Genomic DNA, 24,817 nt, shown 5'->3' with positions numbered 1-24,817 from the left:
CGTCTTGACCACTACGCCACGGAAGCCGCCGAATCTCCACAACAGCGGAAAGAAGAACTATGGTAACAGGATCTTGGAGCGAGACCGTGGATGGATCCAAATGAGGATATCCAAGGAGGTAAACACCTAACATACTCCCTATGGATCGCCCTCAGTAGACTACGGGTTGGTATTACACGATGTAAAAAAATGGTGGGGGTACCTCTCTGGTGATAATATATTATGTGATTCCGGCGCAACTCAGGACGACAACCAGCTATTGACATGCCCGCTTATGGAAGAGGGCTACACTTCTGGGGACCTAATTGTGGCAAACGACAAGGCGATATCTTTCGCCGCATATTAAAGTGGCAAAATATGATCCAACTGGACACGCTAAGTATTAAAAAGCGGCCAGAACTTATATCAACACCCATACTTACGGTCAAAGGTTTTAAATGAAACATTCATGCAGGTTTTCGAAAAAGACGTTTTTTTTTAATACTTACTCCAGTGAGGGGTACAATGAAAGTTTTGAAAGTTTATTTGTTTTGTTATTTTCGCGGTTTGATTGTAAAGAAATATTAAATTTTCGCTTAATTAGTTAAAAAAAAAAAAAAATTGATATTGATATGCGAAACTGAAGCAAGACTCAAGTCTTTATGAACGGTTTCGGGAAAGGGGTGGATGCTTTCATTGTAATACTTACTCCAATAATTATCTTTTATTACTTCAACATTTTATTTATTTATATTTTATTTTTTATTCGCATTAAAAACAGCTACATTTATTGCATACAAATAATAACACAAAAACAAATAAGTCAGTTGCATGTTTTTCTTTGATTAAACGCAAACAGAAAGGGGGGGGTGTCATCATCAAATATTAACTTTTGCATACTTTACATTCCACGTTGAACTCTTTTGATGAAATATAAATATATATTATATAACGCAAAAGCAAATATAATCTCTTGTAGAACATACAATTTTCTTTCAAATGACGTATTACTTTTCCATTTTGTTTTACTTTTGGTGATCATTTTTGAATTTAAAAAAACGCACACAACTTTTGTTAATACTTAATAACTAAAAATATATTAATAAATAATAAATATTTCGAATTTAAACACTTTTCCACTAAAGACTTTTTTACAAAAAAGCGAGTTGATTAAATTTAATATCATGTTATTTTCTTACCTACAAAATGAAATTTACTTAGCAATGTATTTTTCTCTCCGGCGAATTATTAATATCTTTCTCAGCATAATAATTCTCCATAATGATATTTTATTTCAGCATAAATAATTAATAATGATTTTCGTGTAATATCTCAAGTATTTTTTTGAATAATCTTTTTCAAGAAAGACCAATACTTTTTAGATGAAAAAAAATATTTATTTTAGACGTTTGAAGCACTTACTTTGTGGAACATTGTTATTTAATATATTTAAATAAAATCACTTTGTTTTTATGTACCACTTATATTATTTATATAATTTCATAACCAACTAGTTTCGGCAATACTATGCCTTCTTCGGGGTTAGTAACAAACTAACATAATATGTATAAAATTTTCACAGTGAAAGCAGAGTGGGCGTGGTTACGGAAGTAGAGAAGATAGGAGGTTTGTGTGTGGATTTAGGGAAAGATGACATAAAACAGCATTTTACCAATAATATAGGAAGTATACTAAAAAACGCTAAACAAAAAACTGATAAATTTGTTCGATCAAGCTTTTACAAGTTGATCTGCCATGATTGCAAGTAATTTTACATAGAAAGAACATCAAGTACTTTTAAAACTAGAGTAACAGAACATACGAGATGTCTTAAAAACTATATTTTTCTAAGAATAATTTAAATAAAAGTTCGCTGAACATATCCTAACAAATGGTCACTTATTGAACTTTGAAGATGGCATCAAAATTTGACATACAAACAAAAAAGGATATTCACTTTATTATTTTAAAATATTGGAGATAAGAAAGGCTGTAAATAAAAAAGTAAATATTTTTAATGATCAAATAAATCTTAGTAATAGTCCTATTTTAAGTATGTTTCCTCTCCCTAAATCCACACACAAACCCCCCTCCTCTCTACTTCCGTAGCCACGCCTTCCCTACCCTCACTGAGAAAATTGTATATATATACAAATATATATGTATTTGGATAATTTATAAAGCGTCGTTTTTGTGAAAATCACCTCAAGGGCGCTGTACAATAAATAAATATCCCACCACGTTTTGCAGCTACAGAGCGCATGGACGTTTGGGATTATTGTTCCTCGTCTCCAATGATGATATACAGGAGCATGATTACAGCACGTCTTGCAGCTACAGAGCACACAGACAATAAAAAATCTAGCCCCTATTTACATTTTTTATTTGACAATAAAGTTAATAGATTTAGTGATATTTAAAAAAAAAAAATAGAAAACAAATTTATGGAAATATAAGTTAGATTACAACAAGTATTGCAGCTACTGAGCGCATGGACGGTTGAAATTCTAGACCTCATTTACTAAATTTGGATATTTGATAGTTTATAACATTTACCTATTGAAGCTAGATTACTAATCGTCTTGCAGCTACAAAGTGCATGGACGAGTAAAATTCTGGCAACTTAAAATATTTTTAAAATTTACAAAAACAAACATTAAGCATAATAGTAAATTTGTGAAGTGTTCGTACTAAAAAGTTTACAATAAAAAACTAAACAGAAAAAACACTTCAACACTATGGATAACATAACAGATAAAAATATCCGAAGGGTAGCTTTCGTAGATGTTGGGTAGTCACTAGTCACTGTCGTAGTATCGCACATGTGCAAACACATGTTGTTTGCTAAATTCCTAGAAGATGGTCCGGCCCACGTGTACATGCCGGAGGGGGGAAAGAAGCCTATTGTTTCAACGACTTTGTATCCATTTTAGTCTGTATTATTTCGTTTTATAATGAGTAAGAAATTTCCGCTCTATTTTATTCATTTTTTACATTATTATTGGACAAACATAAGTATGAGAGTGGTTTGAGGATTGGCGTATCATTTGTATGGACGAGTATATTGAAAAAAATATTCTAAATCTATTGAGTATTTATCGATAAGTTCACTTTTAGTAGCACTGTTGTAATTCATCGTGGGAGATAGTATTCCAGATAGTTAAACCTTTGTACATTCGCATCACAAATTAATTCATTCTTAAACGATTTGATTGGTTTCATGTTCTTTTTTTATGATTTTTAAGTGGGCGCACTGTTGTTTGAAAGTTTCCGTTATTCACCACTTGTCACATATTTTAGTAAAAGCGCAAAATAATGCTTCAGAATGAATAGTCTTCTTTTTCCAAGTTTTTGTCTACACATCGACCACTTATAACCACTAACACAATGTTTGTTTAACAGTTAACAATTTAATTTCGAATTTTAAGCTACGATTGGAGAGAGAAACTATAATTCACGCCCAGCCGGTACGGATGCTGAGCGCGAGTCTATATATGTATGTTACGTTGTTTGTAAATAACCCTGAAGAAGGCATAGTATTGCCAAAACAAGTTGGTTGTCAAATTGTTAAAATATAAGTGGTACATAAAAACAAATTGATTTTTTTTTTTTATTAAATTAGTTATATTTTATTATTTGAATGCTTGTAAATGCCAAAAATTCCAATTTTTTTTCTCAAAATTATTCTCTATCTTTGTTGTGATTTCTTAAAAAAAAATATTATGTTGCCAAACCGATAAAAATTCAATAATTGAAAGGGAAAAAAACCACTAATGTTTACTCGTTTGTATATTTTTTAAACGTTTTATTTTATAAACTGCTTCAAAAACAACAGACATACTTTACTTCCAAGTCCCATCTTGATTCTTATATTTTAGATACCGGACATAATATACAAGGGATTCCTTGGTCTAAATTTGATGAAAATCACATTTCACCCTCGTGAAACCCTAAAAAAGGTCCTCAATTTGTCATACAACTGGACCACCCTACGCGAGTCTGTACTCAAGTGAAAAATTATAGCCACCTAGTAAAAATAATAAAATTTACAGCTCAGTTAATGTGATACACATTAGAGACCCTTCTCTGAAATATAATTTTGAAAGCAGAACTCTTTATAAATTTACCGTAGGTGTGCTTAATTATTTGTAAATATATAAAGCTTTTGATACTATTGCTAATCGAAACATAAAATAATTTATTAATCTGTTTGTAAAAGTATATATTGTACCAAATACAATAAATGTTTTGCATTTATTATTTTCTTAAATAATAATTAAATTTTTATTCCAACTAAGTTTAAATACTAAGTTAATCAATAAAATTAATAAAGAAATACATTTATACACCTGTACTCGTTTAGAATTATTTAACTTATCTGTATTGTAATATTGATGTTTTTTGTTGATATTTTTTGATAAAACTCCATAGTTAGTGCTAAATTTATCTGTTAAAATGTGTATTTCTCACTCTATTGTATTTTGCCGTGTGTTACTTTCTGTATTTTTACCACCTTTTAAATAATTAAAACTTAATCCGAATTTCGGTCCAAAAACTCCCAAAAACTAACTGTTTAGCACACTAGTTGTAAATATTTATGTTTTCTGTCCCCTGTTAAAATAATTATTTGATCTTATCTTCAAAATATGTTAAGAATAGTATTAAAACTGTAAACGTTGTAAAAAATTCACCAGTCTTGAAGATGCCTATTTAGGTGAAAACGCTGATTTGACAAAATAATAAAAAGACAAATTAAACCAAGAAGTTTAATTGATAAGTTTATTTAAAATTTTATCATAATCATTATTTGTATTACATTTCTTGACGTGTATAAATGTGTACAATGTATATAGTATATTGATGTAATATTTAAGAATGTATTGACTTTAGTATAAAAGAGTTCCGATTTAACAAGGATTTTTTTTTAAATTGAGATATTGCTTATAATCATGCTAAAATATAATTGGGTATATTATAAATATTGAATAAAATAAAATATCATAAACTTTTTTCAGTATAAATAGCTTTACATGTAGTATTTCAAAAACTTGCAGATTGAAAGTTCAAGGTTCGAGTCTTATTCTTCCACCACTTGATTCCAATTCTTTAAAAGTGCCGACCGAATTTTAAAATTAGAATATTCAGGTAAATTATGGGAAGGCAATTTTGAGATTGTAATTTTCTTACTTATAAGTTTTAATTTATGTTAAAAAATATTTTGAGTATTACGTCCAAATGTTTCGGAAAAGGCTGAATTTCATTCCCGAGGGATGAAAAAAGATTTTTTTTGAAACATGGGGATAACATTTGTGAGAGCGGAATATCGAAGTCAAGGTATTCACAAGGCTTAAGATCTATCATTGGCTACAAAGCCACTCAAACAAGCCAATAAAAAGTATTAAGCCCTCTACATGCACTGACTTCTAAACTCCCTTTTCAAAAACGTTTTTCCTCTCCGTTTCAATTTCAATTTTGTATAAAACACTTTGACTGTCGTTTAGACAATCTATTTTATGAAATCAGTTAAACTTTTCACCACAAACGTCTTGTAACAATTAATCATTTTTCTATAACATCGAGTGAAGACAAGACCCAGATGGATTCCAAATGTTTTACCGTAATGATTTAAAACATTAAATATTTCTGAAATACAAAGACACAGCTAATAGAACGACCGTTTCCGATTCGATGGCTACGTTCTCGTAAAAATCTTTGCGGTGGTTGGCGTCTTCATCTACAATGCTTAAGGTCTCGGGTTTGATTCCTTACCAGATCGACATAAAACGTTAAAAACACGTTATTTCAGTCTCCAGGCTAGCATATAAAGCGTATACCTGATCGCTGTACCTTTATGTAATAAATTTAGATGTTCTGCATTGAGTGTTCTTCACACCACCAAATGTAAATATGAGTCTTGTGAATGAATAATAAACAAAAAAACTTACATTTTGTAACCAAAAAAAAGACCGTCGTGCGTTTTCCCGTAAAAGTAGGCCGAGAAAATATATTGCCATTTCACTCTGTCTTTTCTTGAAGATCTCATTTCTTTTTTTCTATTCATCTTCTCATGGACGCACGCTGATTATTTTGATTTTTGACTTTACCACCTTTGAGTATGTGTTGAATTTGGTAATGCCATGTCTTTCTCGGTCTTGCTTGATTTCGGGGTGCATCAATATTCGCATAGTAAATATTTTTATTTGTTCTTACGCTCTCCATTCGCTCTTCGTATCCAAACTAAAGTAGAAGGCTCTTCTTGATTTAGTCGATAATGCTTATCTTAGCATTACAAAATGTACGTATCTCGACATTTATACACCTATTGTAAAGAGTTCGAGAATTACACGGGCAACGTTTTCTACAGAGAGCGGAGTACAAATTCTGTTGGCTTATATATAAGTCACTGCGCAACTCTGCTCCAGAATATCTAAGGGAACTCTGCATTCCAGATGAACTAGCTGACAGACGTCTTATGCTTAGATCAGCTACATCTGTCAAAAGGAAAATATATTAAATCTCTACGCAAACAGCGCACTAAATTCAGCGAACGCGCATTTGCGGTCGCAGGCCCTACGGCATGGAATGTTCTCCCAGCAGAGGTCCAAAACTGTGAGAGTGAAGTGATGTTTCGGAAGAAATCTAAAACCCACTTGTTCTCTAAATTATTTGAATAAATCCTTAGCATGTGGTGACAAAGTACATTGTTTTTCTTATATAATATATATCTTTATATAATCACTTTGTAAAGCGCCCTTGAAGTATTACGATAATGGCACTATATAGGTTATTCATATTAATAATAATAATAGTTTTACCACACATTTGACCGAAAAATCGCGTTTCGACAGCATTCAGTCTACTTTCATCCTCATTTTTCCAATTTTATACTTTGCTCTGTTGATTCAGTTCAGTTAAGTTCAGTGGCGAAATACGGCGTTTATTGGCAAAAAAATAAATTTAATACTTGCGATACAAAATAAAACGAAATAAGTGTGGACATGTAAAAACTGTAAGAAAATATTCCTAGCAGCTTTACTAGATACAAAAATACCAGTTTAACAGCTACATAATTTTTAATAAAACTGAAAAAATATATTGCAATAAAAATACTTAACTGTTACAAAAATGAAGAAATTACAAAAACAGGATACTTTAAACAAAAAGTTAAAAAATTTAAAACAAGGATGAAAATTAAAAATATATAAAACACACAGATAAATTAAATTGAATCAAATTCCAAAGACTAACATTAATCCAGAAGTCAGAACACGGTTAATAAATGTGCTTCAACCCTTTTTGGTGAAAAAACCTCTTCATTTATCTGTACATCAATAAATATAGGTGGTGAAAGGGTCAATCAATAGCAAGTTCTCAATCACAGTATTAACGTGCAAGAGGCCAGGTATTGAACTTGCTGAAAGGAACTTGTTAACCCTTAAGCTAACAATGATTTCTAAGGGTTGATTTCTGAACTGCTTTATTTACCACTTGAAAGGGTCATACAAGATTTTTTACTTGTACGTACTGACTACCTAGGTTTATTGAACTGATCCGGCATCGAAACGATCGATCGAGATCTTTTTTTATTTAAAAATATTTTGTAGGTATTTTTTTATCTTTACATGCATTTATTATAATTTTTGCAATAATAATTCTGCAGTCCAGAGGTTAAATCACTGAAACTCACATTTAAAGTTTTTTTGATATTTATTGCTTCATAATTAATATTTTATCAGCCAAAAGTATGTCCATTTTTTTTTCACTACGATACCTGAAAGGTTAAAAATTAAAAACCTTCCCATGCAGTAACATCATGTTTTTAACCCATAAATGATTAAAATATTATCTTAAATGCGGTTAGAGAAAACATTTTTTCTTCATTATGTTGAACTATTTAACATATTACAACAGAGACGGAAAACATTTTAGAGAAAAAAATATAGAAGTCTTGGCATCTACAAGACCTATGACCTCTCATTAGCTGGTTAAGTGACCACTTTACACGCTGTGTAACATTCACAATTCTGCCTATATTTGAACATCTGTATTCTTCTGTCTTTTCATGTTTGTGAAGTTAAAGGGCTTAAACCGTTATTGGTGTGGGTAAGATTCATTATATGATTGATTTATTTCACCCTCGTACTAGGCAAAGCCTGAAATATTTTTTCAGTTTTTGTACTTCTTCTTGGACCAAGTGAATTATGAAGTGGCCACTTTAACTAGCCAGTGACAGATCATAATCCCTGTAGATGCCTAGACGTTTACATTACTTTCTATAAAAGGTTCTTAATCTATGTTATGAAATGTTAACTTTATCAGCTCCCTAAGGGGTTGACTCCAGTTCTTATCTTAAAAAATTTGGACAAACTCAAAACATTGTTTTTGATTTTTTTATTTGTAAAAATACATTCCAATCATTTTTTTTTAATTACGTGCATTTTAATTTGACAGATAAACTTTGTTTTTTTTAAATCTAGGTTCCAACGACTTACATGCAAAACTATTATTTGCCACCAAGAACCAACTAAAACCCAGTAAACCTTATGAAATACTGCAGTTTGGGCTTAAATAATTACTTAAAATCGCTTTCTATGCAGCTTTCAGTTAAAATACTGCATTTAACTAGTTTCGGGCAACTTTTTGTCTGCAGGCATTGATGATTGATTTATTTTTAATTACTTATTAGACACGTTTTTTTTTCAATTAATCACAATCATCTCATAGCTTTATGCTGAAATTGAAAAAAAAAATAGTTTTTGTCAATATCATCGAGACTTAATTGATTGAAAAGTTTTCCCGTTTTTTTAGAAAGTGGATTTTTAGAGTAACGGTAGTTTAGGGATTGCACGGCAGAATTTATTTTATTAATAATATTTTTAATTAAATGCATAAAACGGCACCCAGGGAATCACGTTCATAAAGTTTTTCAGGCAAGAGCAAGATTACTCATTTTACGACTTAGAACCAAAGCTAATGTAATATATAAAAAATCACCCTATTTTATATTGATGTTGCAGCCAGAATGTCATTTTAGCTAAAATACATGTAAGCTAGCGAAATTAGAAAATAGCTCCGTGTTGTAAAATAACGGATCGACGATTATCTTATTTAAATATTTTTTTATCGTAGTAGAAAAAAAAATCAACTATAGAACGAGAACTTCTCCCACCAATCCATTAAAAGTGTCACAATTTTAATGTGATAATAAATACAGAACCAAAAAATGTGATGATTTTGTTTTGATTTACCTGGATAACTCATCAAGCACCAGTTTTGTCATATAATACACTTAAGTGTACTTAATCAGAAAATATAATAATTATCAGCAAATATGTCTTCTCTTCAAGACCGTCGAAATAAATCCACTCTTCAACTCACTTTCTGATGCGCCTGAACTACTGAGCTCAATTAAATTAATATCTCAACTGGAAACCTCAGAAAAAACTTATTTTTAATAACGATAACCATAGAACTAACTATGATTTCATTGTCCTATGCCCAGAATTTTTAGGTCTGCCAACAAACATACCAGTCGTGATTTTTTTGATAACAAGTTATCTCTTTTCTTTAGATCTCTGAATCAAATTCAATTATAAAGACCTTTCTCCCGCTTTCATTCCCTCTAAGTATATTTTATACGATAGTGTCTTTCTATTTTCTGTTATGATAATTTTAAATGTATACATATGTCCTTAAAAATGCCTATGTGGCGTATATATTGCTAAATAAATAAATTTATCAAGTGAATTAACCAATATTAATTTTATTTGATTAAAAATTGAGTGAAACTATTAATTAGTTGATGCTCAAGATTTGTTGAAATAATTAAGATAACAGGTGGATTTCAAGGATTTTCCGAAACATTGTTTTACTCTTAACAGTTTTGCACTTCTGCTGAGAGACCATTTTATGCCACAGGGCCTGCAACCACAAAAGCTCGTTCACCGAATAAAGCGTTACTTGCGTACATATGTAATGACTTTTTTGATGATGACGTAATGATAGCATCTGGGACGTAGCTGATCTAAGCGTAAAACGTTTTTAATACTGTTCAACTGAAATGCATAGCAGAGTTGTGCCAATTTGCCAGTTCCTATTTTACACTGTATGTAAAAAGTAGCCAGTGTAATTTCAGAAGTAGTGGAGTAATATGACTGAACTAAGATTCCAAAAATAATTCTCGGTGCGACTGTAAATCATTTTATTAATTGGCAGACCTGCATACAAATTATTACAATAATCGACTCTTGACACTTTGAAAGCATTTATGATTCAATAATCAAATATTTGTAATATTTTCATTCAATAAATGATTTTTTTTTCATTTCAGACGACGCTCGCAATTCTCGACAAGCTGGACATAGATAGCGAGAAGCCGTCAGATGAAGAGATAGCCAGGATATTTGGCTATGAAGAAGCTTACCTTGCTGGAGAGCTTTCCATGTGGCAAAGATTGAAACCAAAGGTCTGGTCTCTGTTTGATGAACCTTCCAGCTCCACGGCAGCCAAGGTGAGGAAAAATATAACATTGTAATGAAAAAAAAAATTATAATCATATAAGCAATTTTATATCATGCTTATATTAGGCTCCTATCCTTGGAATTTATATGGAATCTATTATTTTCGTCACATTTTTATATTGGTTGCGTATGTAGCTCTCTCTTACAAACACCATGTTTATATCATGAAAACGTTCTTCTGACATCAAAGGCTAAGCTAAGCTTAATCATATACAACTTCTGACAAGCTCTCTGTATAAACTGACTTCTTACAAGGCATGAAACCTTCTGAGATTGTATGAAAAACTTGATTTTTTCTTACATTTCCCTGTAAAATTTAAAAAACCGATTGAAAATAATGGGTGTCGTTGAAATTATGTTTTGATTTTTATAAGATATTTTTGACTTTGTTTTTTTTTTACAAATATAAATGCAAAATACTTTTAAAAAATAAATCGTTTGTAGAAAGTTCATAATTTTATTGTTTGAATCGGCATTCTCTTAAAAAATAAAATAAATTTTAAAAGTGTGTGTAACTTTCGTTTCGGGAAAGTATTCCTCCCATCAAGAAACTAAAAACGAAACATAATTATTTAAATGTTGCACTTTGTTATTTTAATTTAATTTATTATATACGCCCGGAGGGCTTTTACATGACAGGTGCCACGTTAAAATTAAGGCGTTTTATGATATAACAGGTCAATATGTAGGTGCTTATCTTATGAACAGCTATTGTATTATTATGCGCAGGTATATGTTATTTAATATTATTCAATTTCATAAGGCTTCATAGATTTATATTAATCAAGGTAAATTCTACCAAAAAGTAGATAGGTACATAATTAAATGCGTTTGAAAATTTTTACAGTAATATTAAAGAATCTTTTTTTTAAATTATGAACCTAATCGATTATTCTTTTTTTAATTCCCTCAAAAGACCATCACGTTACTGCAATGTCTATTGTCATCACTTTTCTGTTGATATATACCTAATGGCGCATAGGGCACCACGTTGGTACACCAACTGAAGCGTAACTTTAATAAATTTTGTTACAAGAAGAATAAGAAGTGCCCGTCAAGGGGCAGTGAAATATTTTAATATTGTCAAACACCTTGTCAAATTAATGTTTCATGTCAAACTTGTAAAAAAAAGTAATCCCGAGACTTCTTGCATGGTAGGCAAACGCGTGACTCTTAAACTATTCAAATATCTATATACGTATGGAAATGTCAGTATGAGGCTCAAATTGATTCTCTGACCTACATAGAGAAAAGGCTTACGAATTTTCAGAACGCCACAAAATCGCACAATTTTATGAAAAATGACTGAACACAGATTGAATTCTGTTCAGAAATCGAAAAACCTTGGTCTTCAAAATCACGTTTAATAAATTAAAAATATTGACATCATATAATATTTTTTACATTTGTAAAATTATATTTTCAATTTAAATGGGAGAAACCAGTTTTCAGAGTATATTAAATAATTGACATTATATGTAAAGGCATGTACAACTAAAAATTTGAAAATCTTTTTAAAGGAAGGTTCTTATTCTAAGTTGTTTCATGTTGTTCGTTAAATCAAATATCAAAATGATATTTGAAGAAATAAATTATGATGCTTATTTTTGTTTCAGCCTTAAATAATGCACGAATCTTGACAGTTGAGCACCTTTCTCGCATAGGTTTACCACTTGTTTGCCTAAGAAATTTCATTGCAACAGTATTTAGCCTACTTTAATCTTTGTATTTCCTCAACCATACTTTGCTTCTATTCATAAAGGTTGGCACTAGGACTCCATTGTGAAGTGCTATTTTTGCTCCTGTAGCAAATATATATTTTCCAAGGTTGATTTTAGTTCACCGTTCTCAGTACTAACCTTCATTTTAATATCTTCACAGTATTTAAGTACCAAGAACCTAAAACGTACGTCTCAGTTTTACAATTTTTTTTTTTTTACCTTATTGAGAATACTCGTATCTTCATTCTCAATGATCTCATATTTAATTACACTTTTATAAATCTCAGTCAACAGAAAATAATGAAAAACAATTTTAAATAATAAATTATTTGAAATATATCACAGCTTTAGAACAAAAACGAATTTACTCAAAAAAAGCTTCGAATGAGTTTAGATCATAAAACAACTTCAATGAAAACTTCATCTTTCTGCATTAAAAAAAACGCAACATTCGGGTGGGAATAGGACAAAACCGTTACATCAGTCTCTTTGTTACTGACAATTAAGATTCCGTGTCAGTACGGAAGCTACTATATAAGTGTTGCGTTTACATTACTGTGTGAAGGACGTAACGCAGACAAACAGATAGTGACCAAAAGCCGGTTGAGTTTATTTTATCATGACACAAATGGCAAGTTAACTTAATTTTTTTTTAATATTAAAACAACCAATTTTGTTTTGTGATTATTTAATTCCAACTTACCGATATTCTAAGTGACTTATATAAATTTATGTCATTTTATTATTTAAATTAACGATAATCTTAATGGCTTATTTACGTTTATGTCATTTTGTGAATGAATATAATCATGTGTTTGGTGACCTGATCTGACCTGGTAAAAATTATGTTATATTATTTATTAAAATGCATTTGTTTATTTTATTTTTTGCAATCTAATAATGACTCATTAAATAAATGTCTTGCTTAAAGTTTTAATCATTTATTTTTATTGCCGTTTTTTTTTCATAGATTCTTATCTGAATGAATGCTTTCGGTAAATTTTTAAATTTAAAATTTAGTGCTTACTTTGGGAAAAATAAAACAATCGACGAAAGAATACGAAGGTGTCACAATTCACATTCTTCCTTTGCAATTTCCGAAAAATTTGATTCTTTTAGTATAGTCATTTTCGTTCTTAAGGTGCGAAACGTACATTGTTATTATAAGGATACACATATGTTTATGTGTGCCCTACTTCAAGATTCTAAATAAAATAAATGTAGACTCATTTGAAATCATTGCAAAAGGGTTAATAAAGTAACGAAGAAAGTTTTGTCTTTAGATAAAAACCGTGAAACCATTATATTATCATCAGCAATGAATTAGTATTACCCCGTTGAAGGGGATCAAACTTGTCTGATTCATTAAACTTCAAAGTCAGTTAACCCTTTACCAGGCGGGGATAAAAATCTCCGCTACACGAAACGTTCCGATAATCCACTCGGATTAGCGTTCCGTGTCCATTAGACTGTGCTCTCTAGACTAGAGTGAAAATAAATACATAGCAAAGAATAAAAATTGAGCTCAAGTTCGCTCATTAGTAGTTTACTTTTTAAACCCTTTCAGTCCGGGTGTTAATTATAATCCAAACGATATTTATGATTTATTTACTCCCCTATTTACCGAAATTAAAAAGCGGCGAGTTTATTTTTTAATTACTGGTATCTCTAAGTACGTCCCTTTTCTTGCTTGTGTTTGTAGTCGGCGTCACACCCAAAACTTAAAATTTTAGTTTGACTCATTTCTAGCTGGTTTTGGAATGAATTGTAGTCGTTTTTACATAATATCTGTACTTTAGAGGCAGACGGATGCAGAATTTGGTCAAATGACATTTAGATTTTCGTATCCGCTTTCTGACCATGTCCATTGATTTTGAAGAAACGTAAGTCTTATAATGAATGAACCAATGTATTAAGATGCTGAATATACAAATGTATATTATTAATTATTAGAAATCACTTAGAGAAAGTAGATTATTTAGGGTTGTTTTGAACATTTAACGTTCGGATTTGCAACCGTCTGACTCTGAGGTACAGATATATTTAATTTTAAAGTAATTTTCAAGAGCTATGGAGGTGTGGCTCTTAGACAAAGCACAATGCCCTTAAAAATGTAGCATTTTATTTTTGTATTATTAGATTTTTTTACTGCAGATATGTATATATGCTTATTTACTTGTGAAAAATATGGTAAGCAGTTATTACTGCGGGGTGATTCGCTGTCATTCGAATCTAAAAATATTTTAGTGAGTGATCGTAAATCACCTGCCTGTCGCTACTTGCACCATTCATGACCATTTAAAAAAAAATACTTTAGCATCCATATTTTTTCAGTTTTTCCGTCTGTTGATTTAAGTTAAGTTGTGTGTTTCACAGTGTGTAAAGTGGCCACTTGAACCAGCTAATGATTGGTCATGAGCCCCATAAATGTCTACACTTCAATATTTCCTTCTCTGAAATGTTCTCTATCCCTGTTGTAATTTTTTAATCTTAATGATTCCTTAGGGGGTGAAATCCAGTTTTTTGTGTGATGTGATTTTGTGCTTTGTAAATATTTTTTTTTTTTCAAATGCCAAATAAATATATAACCAGTAATTTCATCATTATAATTCGCTAAATTAATCTCATTTGATCAAATAAACATGCATTATTTACATTTGTTACATTAACGTTTCCGAATCATAAACATACAAAAGTCTAGGCATTGATAGGGCTTATAACCATTCGTTGAATGATTTCAATAGTCATTTTAAACATAAATACTAAGCAACACCTGAAAATGCATTTTAATTTTTAACCGTTTTCTTGGATCAGGTGGATTCTGGTTTATATTAACAGCTCCCTAGGCAGTGAATCCTGTCCTTGTCTACAAAAATTTAGACAAACTCAATACGTTGTTGATCAGTTTAATACCTATTGTTCATTAAAATTTAAAGTAAAATATTTTATAAAGTATTTAAAAAAATTAAACATGTCTTTTAGTAAGCACATAATACATATTTTTTTATCCACCGGAATTAATAAAGGTCTGAATGGGTAAAAGCTATTTTAGCTAGAAAGGGGTGAACAAAAGCGGTCGTTTTGTAATATAATTGAAAATTAATTAATACTCACTTTTTTAGCTTTTGGAGTACATCAAAATATTCCTTTCTAGGTATCACTTCATATGCTCACATTTTAAATAAAGGTTTGAAATTGGAATATTAAATTTCAAACACAAATGCAAATTTTTCCCTTGATATAATATATATTTTATTTTATTTTATATACGGATTGTAGATGTTTCAACAAAAAAGGACGGACGTTTGGCGCGATAACCAATCATATAACCATCATTTCATTTTTTTTTTAACGAGAATTATTTGAGTTCTTAACATTAACTTCAATATTTAAATTTTCCGATTTTTTGAGTTGAAACAAGTTGTTTCAACTCTTCTAGGCCCAAAAAATCAGGTTGTGTTCAAATTAATGGCCTTTAACCTAAAACTAGAGGCGAATTTCGAAAAACAATATCACGCTTTGAAATTTAAAAGTCAGTGCATATTGGAAATAATAACGCGTCAGCATTCACGTAATCAAATAACAAGCTATCAAAATTCTGGCCAAAAACTTACTTTTGCTATTTTTTTCCGTCCAGATATCGTATACATACTACCATACCCCGTAGACTGCTGTTGCCGACTCCATCAAGTGACACATCAAAAAAACAATAAATGCGCGATGTTGGCAGTTCGCCATCGATCGTAGATTTTTCGATATTGCCAATGTTTCAACTCTCCTCTGTTACAACTCTCTTTGGTCTCCTTAACTCATTTAATATTTTAAAACGGCATTTTTGTCGATACTGAACTTGTGAAAATTGCCTTGTGCAGTTTCATAATAATATGGACACTGACAAATAAACGTTTGAAAGTTAGTGAAAAACGATCTTCGATGAAAATATTTAAGACGTACCTCTTTAATGAATAATATCGGAAGGAAAAACCATATTTTATATTACAAAAAAGGGAAGATGGATGCCCGCAAAGAACGACGCCGATGCAACAAAAAACGACACTGTGAAAAATATAATCCTAAGAGAAAGAATGAGAAGCAAGAGAAGAGTTGTTTCTTGAAAGTAATGTTAATGTCACTTTGTATTTTAAAAAGAACGGTGCACTTGATATGGTGACCTTACAAAGAGTGATTGGGAAATATTTCATACTACGAATAGCGATAAAAATATGTGAGGTGGATTTAGAAAATTAATTGTATTTTCAAAATAAATGTGGATTTTGTAAGAAAATGTTATCATACATTAATTTTTACACGAAATTATTAAAAAATATGTTCCTACAAAAACACATGTTTGGCCTTGATAATTGTGACGTCAAGATTTTTTTAACACTTTATATACATATACTATATATATATACATTTAAGGGCGGACAAATTGCCTTAAGGCAATTTTTTCCTACCTACCCAAACCGTTCAGTCTGATAAAATTACAAGTATATGGGCATATTGAATCTTACAATTCTATACAAAAATACAAAAATTAAAAACAAATATCAACCAAAAAAAAAAAAAACATTTTCTATGAACAGAAAAGAGGAGATGGGAAGGATAGAAGAAGGATAAAGAGACAACCTTAATATTTAGAAAGTGACATTTTTATCTTACTTAAATGTAAATAAAGAAGGAGCGTCTCTACCATTAGTAAGTAGTCAATTCGTGACAATTTTCTATTTAATTTAAGCGGTCACAAATAAGGTAAAAGTTTACACGAACCGTGACATATGAGGGTCGTGGCCAATGCAATGGACCGTTTTTGTGGGGATTCAAAATAAAATAAAAAATTCATGCTGCTAATAAGTATTAAAAAAATATTTTTTGCTCGACAGTATTTCATAGACCCTTATTAACTTCAACTTGTAAAAAAATGTGATTGTTCACTTTTCTATAACTACTTTAGATAATTAAAATGAATTCTTACTGTAAATTACCCCAAGTTTTAATAGGTAATTTAAGATTCAGTAACCATTAAATTAAGGTATATTTAAACTTTTAACAGAGACACAGTAGGAAAAAAAAATAGTGGTATATGGAAGGCTAGATGACATCGGCTGAATCAAGTAGCTATTTTGCAATATGATATACTCACCATTCTACCTATGTTTAAAAACCATGTTTTTCCATTTCCTCAATTCTTCCATCTGTTGATTTTTGCGAAGTTAAATAGCTGAAACTTTTATTGATGCGGGTGAGGTTCATATGTCTGAATTATTACTTAATTAATTGAGGAGAAATCTAAATAGTTATATGTTCAAGTACAAACCTGTCGATGTTTTACCACGTTCAGTAAAAAAATAGCGTTTTCGCTCATTATTTCTAAATAATCATTGTGAGATACATATTTTATTGACATTATAATCAAATTTTAGAGATAAACTTTTTTTTATTTGCGTTTTACCTGAAATGGTGATTTGTTACGAAACAGTTGCTTGCAATAAAAGCTTCAATAAAAACTTTATGTTGTGCTTCTAGTTCAAAGTCGTAACTTACTAGCTTTATGACTTGTAAAAGGTATAAAATCCATTATGATGTACTCGCATGTTCCATGTATTAGAACTTTTTGAGATTTACAGGTTATCGGTACATCGTGTACCCTATGAGAAAATACTAATGTTGGGTTAACAAATCTTCACCCTAATTTTCCTGAGAATGAACGTTGTCATGAATATTTTAAGCCCTCTTCCGTCGGCATAATTATTAATTCACTAAAAAACAAAAATGCGAAATTACAAATCAATATTTATATTTTACGTCTACAATAAATGAAGCTCACCCACCGAAACAATGAAGACGATTTATTTTTATAAATGATAATCTTTCTAAACAATAATCTTATTTTAATTGCAACAGAGAGAGATAACATTTTTGAGTATGTTAAATGGGAGTCTAAGCATCTAGGCAGACAACAGACACTATAAAGTATTTAAAATATTTTTTTTCAGTTCTTTTTTTTTCAATTGAAGATCTTTCATTTTAATTATGGTTTGTGGGAGATCATTGAACAACTTTGGAATAACGCAATTTCATGTTCGTTCTCCGAACACATTTGCAATTATAGTAAACGACCAGGACCTTTTGTTTTTAATCTTCCAGTTTCAGTGGCCACTTTACACACTGTGTAAAATTCACCATTTTGCCTGTGTTTGAACATACACATTTCCACTACTCTTTCATCTGTTAATTTTTGTGAAGTGAAAGAGCTGAAACCTTTTTTTTATTTTTATTTGATTTAATAGCATAATTATACATTTTTACAATTTAAAAAAATTTCACTTGTTATATTTTTACTAAAACTAAAATCCCACCAAGCCACTTTTTGTAGCTTGTTGGTGAAGATTATATTTATACTGACTTAATAATATTATTTACATTTATAAAAACAATGAATAACATATAAAAAATAACAGCCGGAAAGATCAGAATAAACATGTTTATACAAATAATAATATATAAATTTATTTTTTGAAATACAAGAAAATATATGAAAAAATAAAATATTTACACCTAAGCTACTATTCATATATAAACTCTTGATCGAGTAGCCACTCTCTTATTTTGCTCTTGTTACAATGTGAGTTAAATTTAAGTTCTTTTGGTAATAAATTAAAAATTCTAGGTACCAAATATTTGAGAGTTCTATTTCCATATTTATTACATACTTTTGGTACTACCAAGCCATCATTAGACGTGAAGCACACGTGGTGTCATGTGCACATGTGCACACGTGGTGTTAGAAGCTTACACAAACGTACACTCTAAATATGTACTAATATTTATTGAAATGTTTAACCGTGCTTTGAATATTAATTGTAAAAAAGCTTTTTGACCATATGATAAATTATTAAAAAAGAGTTCTAAGAACAGTTATTTCTGTCATTTAAAACGAAAACTTTTTAAATATTTATTCATGAATATTTCAGAGTGAAGATCATATTTTTCTATAGTCAAATAGTCAAAGGGCCATTTAGTGACCTTTAGTAATAAGTTTAATATTATAAATGCCAAAAGTCAATGAAATTAAAATGTTTTCTAATTTTTTTAACTTGCTCAATGTCAGACATATTATTTAGCTTTAACTCACAAGGGCTTAGTTAAGAAATTTTATTTAACTAGATTTAAGGATAACTGGAACTCATTTGCCTGAAGAATGTTTCTTGAAATGTTTAACTATTATTGTTCTTCAAATGAGCCCAATCGATGTTTATGGTTATTGCAATAATTAATCTGGTAAAGCATTAAATGTTTCTTTAATGTCGCTAATCTTCTTTTTCTTCTTTAGCCTAATTATATCCACCGTCTGCTCCAATTTTTTCCACCCCTTTCTGTCACCCGCCTCTTTTATTCATACTCTACCTGCTTTCGAGGCAATGTCATCGGCCCATCTTTTTGTGGCCTTCCAACACTTTTTTGGTAGCCATTTTATTATTTTCACCTGTCATAAATTTGTCTCACCAAGAGTCCTGCTTACTGCTATTTTCATTTTGCTTCGTAATCCATGATATCTGCGACTCCAGTTCGGCGCCTAACTTATTCATTTCTTGTTCTGTTCTTTAGCGATCACCGGCCATCTGTAGTTGGCAAGCTATAAATCAGAAGTTTCGTTATTTTTTTAAACATCTTTAAGTTTTATTTATATATCTCTAATAATATGCATATCATCGTAATTTTAATTTTTTTATCCGCACTTGATTGGTAAAACTAAAACAACGTTTATTGCTCATTTCCTACAGGAAGGTAATTAAATCAGTCTTAAGCTTCAGGTGCCAGTCTAGGGACAATAATGGACAATAACGGGACAGTTGTTTTTCCGTTATGTTGTATCTCAACTTAACCCGAGGTTCTTAGTCTCATAGAGTTAGAGATGCGTTATTATTTTTTGTAATGTTTATCTTTATATGAATAAATAAATAAAAAGAAAACCCTTCAAATAATCAAACGTGGAACCACAACCATGGTAGGCAAATACGCCAACCATTACACTACGAGGCGTATGTTTTTCTTTCTAGAGAAGCTGTAGAGTCGAAAACACTCGTTGAAGGTTCTGGTTCTATTTCACACCCATAACTCTATTCTGCATCGTTAACATGCATATAATTCATATTATTTGTACTAATAACGTATGTTAATACAAATATTAAACGTTATACATTTACTTCATTATATTTGCATTTAGAAAAATATAAAACCACACACAGTTCTTAAAAAAAAGACGTTAAATATCGCATTACAAACACGCTTTCAAGAAATAAATATCCGCTTTCCATAAGTTAATTATTGTATGTTTTTCGACAATACATTTAAATTAAAAGTCAATAGTTTATTATTCTTTTAAAATGTTAATATTCAACAGTTTAAATCTTAAATCAAATATTTATTGTTTATGTAAGAAAGTCTATTAAAAAACTATTCATTGTGTAGAAAAAAAGTCAAACTAAACTATACTTGTAAAGTAAATTCCTTGGTACGGGTTTTTCCAGTAAGAAATACATAAAAAATTTAATAATTTAACCGTCGTATTTTTTTATACATTTGTTTTGTTTATGATCGAAATTGTTTTTCAAAACAAGAATACAATTACATCGCGTACTTATGTAGACACAATCAATTTTAATGTTTCTACCTCACCAATAGATTAAAATCTCATGTTCGTTTTACATTCATTTTTATTTTCTACATAAGTTTCCTAGAATCAGAAATAATTAATATTCCAAAAGAAACATCATTTACCGTAGTGTGCATCGCATAAATAAGTAAGCTGTATTGGCCTACTAAATACAGTAGTAATTTAAACATCAATTGGAGCATTTATAAACTTTTTTACAAAAGAAAAAATATCACTAATTTTTCTTTGATCCAGTCTGTTTTTTGGTTGGCTAGGTCATTAATTTTTTTAGAAATTCGTTCGCTTAAAAACATTTATTTTTTATTCTTGGAAGTTAAAATAAATAAATTCTAATGCATTCTGGTGAAACATTAAATTTACCTTAAATTTGACATTAACAGTTCAAAATATAATTTTTGGGTCAGTCAATTGACATTATTATGACAATTGACATAAGTCATTTGAAATGTTGTTTGAAAGCGTAAAAAATAGTCTTACGTTTCATGGGAATTTTTTATATTTTTTTATTAAAACAGGGCAAACCGCTCAATTACAGTGGTGATCCGGGTGTGACACAAATCAACCTCGCGCGTAAGTCAAGCGTCTTATATATATACTACAGAAGTCACCCTTTAATATAAAATAGTTTTGTCAACTATTTTGAATTTATTATCGTTTAAATGTGCCATGCCAAAAGTCGAATACGGGTTCTAGGAGTACGCCAAGCAAACTCAATGACAACACCATAAGGCGTACCAATCGCAGACAGAGTAGCTCACTATCGAGTCGAAAACACTCTTCTGGGCTTCTTGCTTTATATTACTTTAATATTTGTGAGTTATTTATTGTTGTTCAACATTTTTACACATCTGCTTCAGAGAGCTTGTCCAGAAAGGGCGAATTCGCTGCGATTCTCTCGTGCGTAATACGCGCAACCATTGCGTTCAGAAGGAGCGGAGCGTACCAACGCGCGAGCATTTTGAGACGAAGAGTTGAACGAAACACACTTTATATGTTCACTCGCTGTGGAGTTGCGGGTCAACTGGACGAAACAAGGCGTCTCCAGTATGACAAAGTGCACACAAAGAAACACACTTTATATGTTCACTCGCTGTGGAGCTGCGGGTCAACTGGACGTAACAAGGCGTCTCCAGTATGGCAAAGTGCACGCGAATTTTGAATTCGCGCGATGCTTGTGGACACGATGTTTTGGCGCCTAGTATCTCGCTAACGCGCGAATGAATTCGCGCGGAACGTTTCGCGGTGAATTCGCCTCTTCTGGGCAAGCTCTTAGTGGAGTATCCAAACATTACCAGACGCCTCTTCAATCCCGCGTTCTTTAACTTAGGGAACTCCGGAACTCCGACGAGTGAATCTAAAAAATCGCAATTGACGGTTTTGCAGGACGATGGGAGCCCAAGGTGTGAAGAAGAGACAACTAGGGTTAAAGCTGTGTGTGTGATTTGAGTATTTCCAGAGGATTATTCCGACTGTTAGTATAAGGACAATTAGGATTTTTGTAAGTGTTAAGTTTTATGACGAGAGTTAAATTTTTCTCAGTTTCATAGGGATCATGTTTGAATCGTGTTAGGATCTGTGTTAGGACTTTGCTGGTAGTGTCTCGATAATTATATGTACTTTTGTACTTTGGAACGCAAATCGTTTTTCTTCTGTTGTTGGAGTGCATGTTGTATCGGGCGAATTCTTCTCATGTTTCCTGTATGTTTTTCGGCTTTGTGTCGTTGTTTGTTTTGCCTCGTTCTTCTTTCTTTTCGATTCGAGATCTGGAGCGTATAGCCGCAATCTCAATTTGGAACCAACATTGTATTCTTTCACCGTCACGCCGGAAAATAAGAAAATGGTGATTGTACTGAGCATGTGTATTTTGTTAATCACAAATTGAACGCAGTTATGCAGAGAACAGCCAGCCACAAAGAAGTGAAACTGAAATAAAAGCACTTTTGTGAAAAGTGTGAATAATAAAATTTCATGACAGGAGAAATGTTTTTGACTTTGAAAAAATATAAACAATGAATAAATTTGTTTTTTTAAATCATTACGAACAAGAACCCAGTTATGTATTTGACTAGTTTTAATGATTTTTTAGTGTTGTGGGTGTTTTCTGCAAATTAAGAAATGCCGTTTTTGTGATCGACATCATTTTCAGAAGGGGATTAATAATTTTCCTTTTTTTTTTTTTTCTTCTTACACCACAATAGGCCAGGAGGCCCAATTACATTTGTGAATTACATCACGGAACACCTAGACTTGAGAAAAATCACATTTATTTTTTGTGGAATCAAACCCGGAAGCTTCCGTGTGTGGGTCAAGCGTCTTGGCCACTACACATGGACGCCGCCATAGCAGAACACAGAAATGACCTTACTGTACCCGATAACATTAATATCTCTTTTTTTTAATTGTGGACTGCAATAAGGGGTAAAATAAAAAGTTTTAAGGTTTCTATGTTTTGTTATTTTCCCGGTTTAATTGTAAAGAAATGTGAAATTTTCGATTGGTAATTTTAAAAAAATTAGTTAATATGCGAAACTGAAGAAAGACACAAGTCTTTATGAACAGTTTCAGAAATCAAGTGGTGCTTTTATTGTGTCTTAGCCAGGTTTACAGCCACACCCTTAAAACGCTCATTTAGTTGGCTGCTCAGTCCGTTCTCGAGCACCAATGTCACTATCAAGGCGTTTTAAATTTTGGTAAGGAACCAAGATTTGCACTCATATAGAAGTACTGACATTATCCATGAGTCGAATTATCGTCATTTTGTTTTGACAGAGTAAACATTAAAGTTTCTGACAGAATGCTTTTTTAGTATAAAAAATATCTGTGTCTGAAGTCATCCACTATTAAGCTTTTCCAACAAAAAAACAATCTCCAATAAGTCCGTTTAATAAAATACACAATTTTTAATCGCTTTTTGCTGCCCTTTTATTATGTTCTTGTTTTGAACATTCCAAAAAGAGTTAAATTAACCCGCGGGTCAACCGCAATAATTGGGTTTCCTTTGTTTCCACTCAAAGCAGTTTTTTCGCTTTCAGGATTCAGGTTGGGTATAATTTATTATGTGTAACGTGTGATAATTCCAAAAACGTCCAACCATAGTCACGTTAAAATTATCTTTTGGAACAGATTTTGTTTCGTTTCTCTATAATTTATGATCACAAAAATAAATGGAATTATTTGTTTTATCGAACGGGTAGAAGTTACATGAATGGACTAATTTATGGACACCATGAATTATGTATGAACGGCCGAGTGTGGAAGTTTGGTCAAATAAATTATATTATAGAATAATAATTTATGAAAATATTCCTAGTATTAAAATTCCTAGTGAAAAAACAATCCGCAAATAATGGGTCTTTCATTTTCTAAGCAATCTATAATTCTATACTTGATTTTTCACATATTATTTAATATAATATGTAACATGGTTTCATCACTTTCTGAAAAATGTAATGATATCCGACTGATAAATCTTTTGAGCTAGGTTTTGGTAATAATCTTAAAAATGGTTCATTCAGGAATATGAGTGAAATGTGAAAGCGTTTTGGAGAACTCTCAATTTGATTTTAAATATAGTTTTGAGAGTAAAGAGGCATAGTAAATACTGAATAAAACAGTAAAAATGCCGAAACTAAAGGAAATATAAACGTAGTTATGCAGTAAACAGCTTGTCCACAATTTTGAAAATAGTGATATTTGTGTTATCGGGTGCAGTAAGGTCATTTCTGTTTTTCCAAAAAATCAGCCAGACCGCTTTCAAACACTTAACTTAAATAATCACCTTCGGAAAATAGTGTCAATCACAAAAACGGCATTTCTCAATTTGCCATAAACACCCACAGCATTAAAAAAATCTGACGGTACTATTAGAATCATAAAAACTGGTCAAATAGATAATGAGATTCTTGTTTGTAATACATAAA

The 24,817-nt window shown here is 31.0% G+C and overlaps 1 protein-coding gene across 1 annotated transcript in view; it reads left to right on the top strand.

Annotated features, from left to right (window-relative positions):
• LOC148276736 (potassium voltage-gated channel protein Shaw-like) overlaps positions 1 to 24,817 on the top strand; it is a 273,952-nt gene that overhangs the window by 120,057 nt on the left and 129,078 nt on the right. Inside the window, exon 4 of the mRNA XM_088233849.1 lies at positions 10,310 to 10,489. Coding sequence (XP_088089975.1) covers positions 10,310 to 10,489 — 180 coding nt within the window. The remainder of the gene's footprint in view (positions 1 to 10,309; positions 10,490 to 24,817) is intronic.

Source organism: Micrasema longulum, unplaced genomic scaffold (genome assembly GCF_059751315.1).
Source record: "Micrasema longulum isolate JH-2025_06_02 unplaced genomic scaffold, ASM5975131v1 h1tg001156l, whole genome shotgun sequence".
Lineage (NCBI taxonomy): Eukaryota > Metazoa > Arthropoda > Insecta > Trichoptera > Brachycentridae > Micrasema > Micrasema longulum.
Note: the sequence above shows the minus strand (reverse complement) of the source record. Positions and strands in the feature narration are given on the sequence as shown.